The 10,530-nt window shown below is 35.7% G+C and overlaps 1 protein-coding gene across 1 annotated transcript; it reads right to left on the reverse strand.

The window, feature by feature from the left end:
* Positions 1 to 5,489: 5,489 nt before the first annotated feature.
* Positions 5,490 to 7,766, reverse strand: LOC137834238 (uncharacterized). Its single transcript, XM_068642299.1, has 3 exons — positions 7,356 to 7,766; positions 6,620 to 7,256; positions 5,490 to 5,668 (listed from the first exon to the last, which is right to left on the reverse strand). The coding sequence occupies exons 1-3, from the start codon at positions 7,764 to 7,766 to the stop codon at positions 5,490 to 5,492; spliced, it is 1,227 nt and encodes a 408-aa protein (XP_068498400.1).
* Positions 7,767 to 10,530: the final 2,764 nt, after the last annotated feature.

Raw genomic sequence — 10,530 nt, forward strand, 5'->3', positions numbered from 1 at the left:
CTAAAGGGCTAGGAACAAGCTAAAATGCTACCCACACGCCCTATTATGCTAAAGGAACCTTATTCTAGCCTGTCTTTGCTATTTGGACCCCTAAAGTGAGCCCAATTTATTTACAACATATTTGTATCTTATAAGAAGACCAAAAGGAAGAACTTGAGATGCTCTGGTCTTTTTCCATTTCTCCCTCTAGTTAGGTCTTCACTTGAATGTTGAGATGAGCTTTCATAGTGTGCATCCTTGGCCATCTTCTTGTTGTCTTGGTTTGTATCATGCCCTCTAGGTTCAAGAGAATTCAATCTTGAATTCAGAACTCCTGCAGATGACATAGTTAGTTTGTTCACATATAAGATAGTGCAGGGATTGGGATGTGTCTCAACTTATGTTCTTTAAGTTTTGGGAGTGCATAAGACAAGGTTCTATTTACAGACCAAGTTTTAAAAGAATGTTTGGGAATGACAAATCCTTGTGATGAAAATCCTCTTAAAAGGTGGAAACCTTTAGGAGGTGTTTGAAAATCATCCCTAAAATTCTTTAAGAAATATGGTAAGTAAGTAGAAACCTTTGGGAATGAAAAAGAGAAGGAAGAAGTATACTGTGAAGGCACAGTTACTTTTGGGAGGTCTAACAAGATGAAACCTTTTTTACTTTCCTCGCCTTTTTCATTTTCTATTTTTGTTTTTATTTGTATTTGTTCTTTAGTTGCCAACTTGGTTCTTTTAGTTGGACAGTTGGCAGCGATGTGCCCAAAACCTAAATATTTAAAACATTTCATATTGGAGATTTTAGTTGGTGACTTAGTGCTAGAGGTGAAAAGGTGATCTTTAGAAACTTTTTGGTGTGTAGTTGATGTGAGTTGATTTTAGAATTGATCATTAGGTGACACTTTTATATTTATGATTGAGATTTTAAGACAACTAAATAGTGAAAACCTAAGGAAAATCCCCACTAGACATTAACTTAACCAAGTGGTTAAGTAGATGTGAAGGTTCATTTCACAAAGGCAAAGGAAAAACACAATTATATGGTGATTATGATGACAAATATGGTGCGGAACTAAACAAGCAACAAAGGAAATAAAGAGATGACTGAATCGATTCAAAGAAGCAAAAACTAAGAACAAGTTCAAGATAGAATGGAATAAAAATGGATTAATGGAAGATATCATGACAGAAGAAATTATGGATGGTGAAGCAAGGAGGAATCACGCCACTTGATGGGATGGAATCACCAAGATGAGTGAAAGGAGGCCGCCACTTTAGAGCTTCATTTCTCACAAGATAAGACCAATTTAGGAGGAGAGCACTCACTCACTACTCACACAAAAATTATGCAGAATTTCTTTACTATAATTTCAAACTTGTAAAATACACTAGGTACGCCTCCTATTTATAGGTGAAGGAGCCTTGGAGAACAAGTTAAAAGGGTAGGATGGGAAAAGGGAAAAAATGGGCAGCCTTAGGGTTTGACTAAGTCAATCCCGCATCCTAGGCTTGTCCTTCTAGAAACTATGTCAAAATGCCTCCAAATGGGCTAGGAACAAGCTAAAATGCTACCCACACCCCATATTATGCTAATGGTACCTTATTCTAGCCTATCTTTGCTATTTGGACCTCTAAAGTGAGTCCAAATTATTTACAAACATATTCTAAACATTTAAGAATAAAACGTGAAAACCACTACAAATTCTCTATGAACCCTCTTGTCTATCATAAAGGATGATCGTGTACGACTTCTTAGTTTTCTTCGTAAAGTGTCTCTAAATTTCTTATGTGAAACATATAAAATATATAAGTTATTACCGAAGAGAAAACCAATTATAAAAAACTATGGTTCATAAAGTTATTGTAGAAATGGGTCAACTATCGTGCAGTTAGTTAGCACATGACGATGTGTTGGCAACTTTTCCTTTGTAGATAGAGTGAAATAAGTAAACCCCCCAACTGGTTTTCCGACTGGTGGGAACAATGTATTTTCATTAGAAGGCACGATATTAGGCTCATCATTAACATGATGCAATTGGTTGAATACAGTCTCAATTCCATCTAAAAATATCTTGAACAAAAAGTTAAAGCCTCTTCAGCCATGTATCCTTCAGTTATTGCCCTTCTGCTTGTGCCTTGTTATGAACATAAGACTTTAATTTCCCTAGATACCTCTCAATGGGATACATCCATCGTTATTGGATGGGTCCTCCAAGCTTGACATCTTCTACTAGATGTACAACTAAATGAACCATGACTGTAAAAAAAGAGGAAATTACATCTCCATATGACACAATTTGAGGATCACTCTACTTTGTAGTTGGTCAAGTTCATCCTTTTTTAAAACTTTATTTACATTTGTTAGTATATATATAGCAGGGAGATATCTACCATTTTCACCCGGCCAAAGATCAGGTCTAATTCCCCAAAGTTGTAAATATTTTTGTGCCTTTAGATTGTCTTTACATTTATTTGAACTCATTCAACAATGTAAACACCACATTATCACGTACATTGTTTTCAATGTTCATAACATTCAAATTGTGGGGCAATAATTTGTCTACCCAATAAGGAAGTTAAAAAAATATACTATTTGTTTGCCATTTTTAAGTGTATAACTTCTCCTGATTAACTCCCCGTTGTCTTTTTGCCCACTCTTCAAGTATTGGTTCTTTCCCAAATTCAATGTTAAGATTCTGAATTGATTATAAGACATCATATCCTAAGATTGCCAAAGGTGGATTTTTTTTTTCTATTGTTCCATCAAATCTCATGCGAGCAAGTCTAAATCTATGCCTAAACCAACAATTATGACTCATGAAAAAAAAAATTACCACCTTTAAGAAGCTTCCTAGGAGTGGTGTCAAAATTACATCTCAGACATGCCAACCCATTATGTGTGTTCCATCCAGATAGGGTTCCAAGACTTGGAAAATAACTAATAGTCCACAATATGATTGCATGCACATGAAACACTTCATTTCCATATAAATCAAAAGTTTTGACGCCAATGTTCCATAACTCTTCCCACTCTTCTATTAATGGTTGTAAATATACATCAATATCATTTCCTGAAGCTTGTTTTCCATGAATGATGATGGAGAGAATGAATGAACTTTGTTTCATACACATCAAAGGAGGAAGTTTGTATGATGTGAGTACAACTAGCAAAATACTATTGTTGAGATTATGTGAGTCTAAGTTCAAGAGCGGGGTGAATTGTACTTAGGAAATTTTTTGCAAAGACACTCTTTATGAAATCCTGAAAGAAAAATAATAGATTTATTTCAAGAAAAACATATTGATTTAAAAAAAAAACAGATTGATTTTCTTGTTCAGGAAGCAATTTCAGAAATACAACATATTAATTTTAGGACTAACAAATTTTATTTTTGACTCAAGATTTCTACCTAAAACATATTTGATCTTTATACAAAAGAAATATTGAATTCAATGTCAAGAGTAAAAGCTTTGAATGTAATGATTTATCAAAGAATCAATTTTTGTTTTAAAAGCCAAGATTTTGAAAAAAAAAATCAAGTGAGATTAAGATTTTTAATTCTGATTTGAAAAACATAAGCTTTGAAACACACAGTTCTAAAAGATTTATTCAAACTAGTTTTGCAAAAGATTAATTAAGAAAAAATCAAAATTTAAACATGTAAACACTTTCCTTTCAAAACCAGATTTGGTATGAAGAAATCTTGAAACGGTTTTTAGAACAAGATTGCTTATAAGAGCTTTTATTCAAGTATTACTCTGACAAAGATTAATGATACATTGAACCTTAGATTGATTAAATTCTTATCAAAATCTTGAAAATAGTATATGTTTCATACCACTATTGCTGTTAAAAAAACAGATTCAATTATGGAACAACAAATTTATTTCACCACAGATTTCCAGATTTTAGTTTTAGAGGTAGTAATTAAGGAAGAAGAAAGACGCACACACACAATTTTATAATGGTTCACTCATTAAGAGCTACATCCAGTCCCACCTTACACCAAGATGGATTCCACTAAAAACCAACCAATCTTTACATGCAACTCAGTTGTTGAACCCTTCAAGAACCAAGAACACGGGCTGAAAAACACTATTTCAGTAACACTATACTTGTAGAAACACTATGAAGAAGCATATACAAATGCACTTTTACAAAGAAAGAGATTTTGGAAAGATAACACCTTGTTTTCAAACTAAGGAATCAAAATCAGAACCTTTCACGGTTGTTGCACTTGACAGAACTTCAAATCCCAAGCCAAAAGAAAAACCAGCACAAGAACTCTTCAAAACTTTTAAGAAAAACTTTCAAAGCTAAGCTCACATGAAAACCTCAATGAAAATTACTTGAAAAATGTATGCACTTTGTAATTGGAAAGGATGATTTGAACTGTGATAAAGCTCTCCTTTTATAGGATTCAAATCAAAACAGTTTTCACAAAATAGTTTTAAAAACTGTTATAAAACAACAGATTAAAGCTTGAAAGAACATATTGTATTTTGAAAAGGCACTTGGTGGTAACATAACCAACCTATTATTAGTTGAAAATTGAATATGTGAACAAAATTGAGTTTTGAAAAATCAAAATAGTTTTGGTGCAGCGCAAAAGAATCAATTGTTTTATTAAACAAATTAATTTTTTATGCAGTAAAACAGTTTTGAAAAGCTTAGGCAGATTTTTAAAACTTCTTTTAAAAGACCCTTATGCTTAAATTCATTACCATGGCTATGAGATATAAGGTTGAATCAAAATGCAAAAGGCTACTTAAACAAATCTATCCTAACTAAGACCATGATTTACAATTTTTATACATCTTCGAACATATTTTCTTCATCAAACACTTCTTCATGAAAGTTTAGTAGAATCTCCTCAACAACTATGACTAGTGCTTAAATTGCCATGTGGATTAAACCCATCAATAGCCAAACCAAGTCACATATTTCAAGGGTCTGAGGAAAATTGAGGATGTTTAAAGTCAAATGTCTTCTATTCTTAAGAATCTCGTGGATGCCTTAAGATGCCTTCATTTATACTTCACGATGCATGCCATTATATATGCTCAACTATTTTAGAAGACATAAATATCCTTTGTAAGAATATTTTTCGTATGTTACATGTAGCACAAGCAAATGTACTTTTTTTTTGCCTTCCATCTAGATGTTTTACATTTCTTACAAAAATATCTATTTTTGTCTTCTCCTAAGTACAACATACAATCATTCAGACAACCATCAATTTTGGTGTAATAAAGACCAAGCTTGTTAATGGTTTTCTTCGCCTCATAGAATGACTGCAGAATTTGAGCATGTTCAAAGGTATCTGCTAACAATTCTAGTATCATGGACATTTCATTGTCACTTATTTTGCATAAACATTTGATGTGATACAACTTGATTAAGAAAGAAAGTTTAGAATATTTATCACATTCTTCATATAAACTTTCTTGATCATATTGCATTAACTAAAAAATATTTCTAATACCATAATTCATAGTATGGCTTGACTATGCACTTGTTTCCCTATCATTCACCATGTCATTGCTATATTGATGATACCCAAATGCATCATCAACCATGTCACACATTGGATTATTAGCACGAATTCTTTCATTATCTTCTTGTGACGTTACATGTGCTTCATATGTCACATTTACTCCTATTCTCTCCCCATGTAGAAGCCAAACTTTATATCCAATTGGAAAAAAGTTTAACAATCAAGTTCTCATACACTACTTCACGATACTAAAATTTGTTAAAGTTGCACTTCTGACATAGGCATATTATCTTCTCCTCTCACCATTATTAACAAATGTAAAGTCCCAAAATTTATTCAAATTTGTCATATATCTAGGTGTATTTCTTGGCCTATTTATCCAAGATTTATCCATTGGAATGTGGTTTGTTTAAACCAAGATGATTGATACATCATTTCATGAAAATAATATCATATATAACAATAATCTATATAAGTATTCTACTAAGTTAATAACGAGTGTAATAACTATTTAAACAAAAATGTTTGTACAAAAATATGACGGTAGAGTCCTCTTTAATACTTATTTGTATTAACTCTTGTTTTCACCTTTTTAACTCTCATACATGACAATTCCTTCCATAATTTCAATATAAACTTTCCATGCTCATGTGCCTAGTTGAAGGCACAGCTCCCGTCCTGTTGAGCGTTGGCCTTCTCAACAGTATGTTGTATGACGACGGAGCGTTTACGACAAGATACCTGATCTTCTCTATTCGTGAGGCCAAACCATCTGTGAAGGTCGTCCTTAACTCAATATATCCCCTGACCTCCACTTGATCGCCGACGAAACCGTACAAGCAGCCTCCATATGGCCTCAGTTGGTCGGGGGATAGTTGTAACTTTTCAAAAGTCGGCCACAACATCACATCTGCCGAGCTTCCTTGGTCGACCAGCACCCGGTGGACAATCCTTCTCGCCGTGACAAGCGAGATCACAATAGGGTCGTTGTCGTGAGGCACAACGTCTCTAAGGTCTGTTCCACGTCGGGTGAGTGATCCTCAAAAACTTCCACCGACATCACCGACCTCGTGTACTTCTTGCGCTACGATGTAGTACACCCTCCACCCGAGAATCCACCAGCTATGGTGTGGATCTCACCGTGAATGGGCACCTCGTGCTGCTGTCCTTCATTGCCCGCCGGTTGGGAACCTGTTGATTGGCCCGCTTGTTTCTCCAGCAAGTAATCTTTCAAAAATCCACACTTGACCAACTCTGCGAGTTGGTGTCCCATAGCCAAACACGAGTTGATAGAGTGGGCAAAGCTCTTGTGGAACTCACACCACGCGTCTGGTTTTGGTCCCAAAACCTTTTCCGTCATCTTCTCAGGCGCCTTGAGCCTGGCAGCAATGTTAGGGATGGCGATCAGATCGGCCAACCCCATCACGAACTCATACCTTGGAGGGCGATTAGTCTCTTTGGGCCGCCCCGGCCCCTTCCCCTTATTCTTCTTAGGGTCATAAGGATTGCGCATCCTTTGGTCCCTCTTCCCCGCCGCCGCCTCCATTACCCTCTGCGGCTGGACCCTTGCATGGGCGCGCGGTTTAGCTGGGGCCACGTTTCCCCTTTTCTCGGAGACTTCGCTCTCAGCGGCGATGTGAGCCACGGCACGTCGCCGGATTTCAGCGAACGTGGCGGGGTGACTCTTGATAAGCAACTCACTAAAGGGCCCAGGTAACACACCCTTTTTGAAGGCGTGTACAAACATTTTTTCATCTTTACCTGGCAAGCGGACTATCTGAGCTTAGAATCTGTTCAGGAAATCCTTAAGGGACTCCCCTTGGTACTGCCTTACGTCGAACAGGTCGTAAGACACCAACGGTGGTGCCTTGTTCACTATATACTGTTCAACAAACATCTTGGAAAACTGCTGAAACATGGTGATGTGGCCAGTAGGTAAACTGACGAACCAGTCCAACGCTGTTCCACTAAGAGTGCTCATGAATACCTTACAGTAGACTGCGTCCGACCCCCCCGAGAGCATCATCTGCGTGTGAAATGCCGTGAGATGGGCCTCAGGGTCCTCCACCCCGGTGAAAGACGCCTTCACTGCCACAGTATTGGCCGGGACCACCGAGTCCATGATCTCTTGAGAAAATGGCATGGGAAAGCTACGCAGTGGAGATGGGGGTGTAGATCTGTCCCCAACTGCACGCTCCTCCCGTTCTTGAAAAGCTTTACGCAGCTCTTCGTTGACCCTATTGAGCTCCTCATTCCTAGCTTGCGAGGCCACCAACGCCTCATGCATTCTTATTATTATTATTATTATTATTATTGTTATTATTATTATTGTTATTGTTATTATTATTATTATTGTTATTGTTATTATTATTATTATTGTTGTTGTTGTTATTATTATTATTATTATTATTATTATTGTTATTATTATTATTATTATTATTATTATTATTATTACTCTTATTATTATTATCATCATTATTATTATTATCATTACTCTTATTATTATTATTATTATTACTATTATTATTATTATTATTATTATTATTATTATTATTTCTATTATTATTATTATTATTATTATTATTCCAGTGCCATTATTGAGATAAGATCTTGAACTTTCTGTGGTTACAATTTCATAATCCAATTCGCTTTATATCATTCCAGATAAATCTATAAACATCACGCACAGTTTGACTAAAAATATTTTCCAGTAGTTCTGTTTTTTGTTTTCTTCATCTAATCTAGTACTTTTCTTTAGGTCTCTTTTGTGTGCCTTCTTTTTTCATTGAGTACCTTATTTTCTTGCTTGTCTTTTCTTCACTACTCTTTGAGTTTGTCATAAATCTTGTATTCCTTTTGTTATAGCCTTTTCTTGATTATCTTTCTTTGTTCATTGGTTTTTTGGTGATTAGCTTTGAGATTGTGTGCTATTGCTTTGACATCTTTCATTTGAGGTTACTAAAGGCCTCAAGATCAGATTGGTAAAGGGGAGTATTCTTTCTTTGGAGTGTTTAAAGTGACACTTCACTTCGGCATTTTGCTCCAATTTTTGCTAATTTTCTTTTCTTAACATTGTTTGCTATTTTGTTTGCTGTTTTCTTTTACAAATGGCTTCATATTCCAGCGGTGATTCTTACAAACAGCACTCTCCTAGTAAAGTTTTTGTTCTTGGTGAATTAAAAAAAGCAAAACGAACCATTACTCTCCAAGATGAAGCTATTAGACGGTTGGAGGAAAAATTGCAAAGAGTTGAAATGAAGCAACCTAGGTCCTCTCATTCTATCCATGGAGAGCGTCATTCTCATAGACCTTCATCTAGAGGTTCTTCCAATGATCATGGCCGTGAAGAGGAACATAGAAGAAGGAGACCTCATCCCCACTTTCATGGCTATAGACCTCATGCTCATGGAGATAGACGTCACCGTGAAGATGGATATCACCAAGACTCCAAGGCTAAGCTTCCTTTGGTCAAAATTCCTAGTTTTAATGGGGATAGTGATCCTAATGTGTACCTAGATTGGGAGGCTAAATGTGAACAAATCTTTGATGTCCATGAGGTCCATGATGACCACAAAGTTAAGCTAGCCTCCTTAGAGTTTAGTGATTATGCCATGAAATGGTGGCATAGTGTTGTAAAGGACATTATCTATCACAAGGGTCCTCCCGTGGACTCTTGGGACTCTTTAAAGGATCAAATGCGCCTTAGGTTTGTGCCACCACACTTTAGGAAAGACCTCATGTTGAGACTCCAACGGTTTCAACAAGGCACACTAAGTGTGGATGCTTATTTCAAAGAATTAGAAACGCTTTTGCTTAAGGTAGATATGCATGAGAGTGAGGAAGCTATGATAGCTAGGTTTGTGAGTGGTCTAAGGAAGGATATTCAAGATATTGTTGAGCTTCAAGAGTATTCATCATTGGGTTCTTTGGTTCATCTTGCAATGAAGGTGGAAGCCCAACTTGCAAAGAAAAATACTTTTAAAAATGTTCCCAATGATGGTTACTACAACAATTCTTGGAAGAATAAAAAGTCTTTTTCCAAATTTCCTTCTAAAGATTCTTCTTTCAAACCTAAGGAATCTAAGCCTTCTACTTCTATTCCTAAATCTCCAACTAAATCGTCTAGTAAAAATGCTTTAAGTGTATGGGTTATGGTCACATTACGGCTAATTGTCCTTCTAAAAGGAATATGTTGTTAGAGTTAAGCAGTGTCTAAGATCAAGAGGGGAGGGGTGAATTGAGCTTATCAAATTTTCGCAAAACAATCTAATTTACTATGTAACAGAGGTGAAAAGAACAGATTGATATTAAACGGAACAGATTGTTTTTACAGATGAATCTAGCACAATCAAAACATGATCAACACAGTTTAGATCAACCAATAGCAATACCAGAACCAAATTGATTAACTTTTTCAGTTTATAAAGTTGCAGTTTAAAGCACAAAATTAATCAATTTTTACTTAACATAAGCCATCTAGAGTAATGAACCAAATGTCACAGTTTAGTTAAAGGAACCAGTTCACCCTTCTTATCCTATTACAGATTCACACAACAACTTGATTTATGATTAGAGGATTGATTAACAAGTTAGAACAACAGATTTAACCAGGTCCAGAATTAACAGATTTAGTTTCAATAGAACAGATTCCTTTCTTGACAGATTATGTGAAATAACAGAATTAAGTGTAGGGATGAGAAAATAAACACAAGAGAATTTTTATACTGATTCACTCATCAAGAGCTACGTCCAGTTCACCTCACTCTAAGGTGTAATTCACTAAAAACTGATAAAATCAATTACAAACACACAACAGTTCTTGAACCCTTCAAGAACCTCAACAATCAAGGCTGAAAAACACTATTCCAGCAAACCTTGCACTCCAAGAAACCCTATATAGAGTGACTAACACTCAAAACCAATACAAGAATGAATAAGGAAAAGACTGAAACAGTGTTGCAAGAACATAAACCAGTTGTTCTATTTGCTCCAAGACAGTACCAACACCTTCATCCAGCACACAGTTCTTCAAGAACAAGCTCACATGTATT

The sequence above is a fragment of the Phaseolus vulgaris genome, chromosome 5 (assembly GCF_000499845.2).
Source record: "Phaseolus vulgaris cultivar G19833 chromosome 5, P. vulgaris v2.0, whole genome shotgun sequence".
Classification (NCBI taxonomy): domain Eukaryota; kingdom Viridiplantae; phylum Streptophyta; class Magnoliopsida; order Fabales; family Fabaceae; genus Phaseolus; species Phaseolus vulgaris.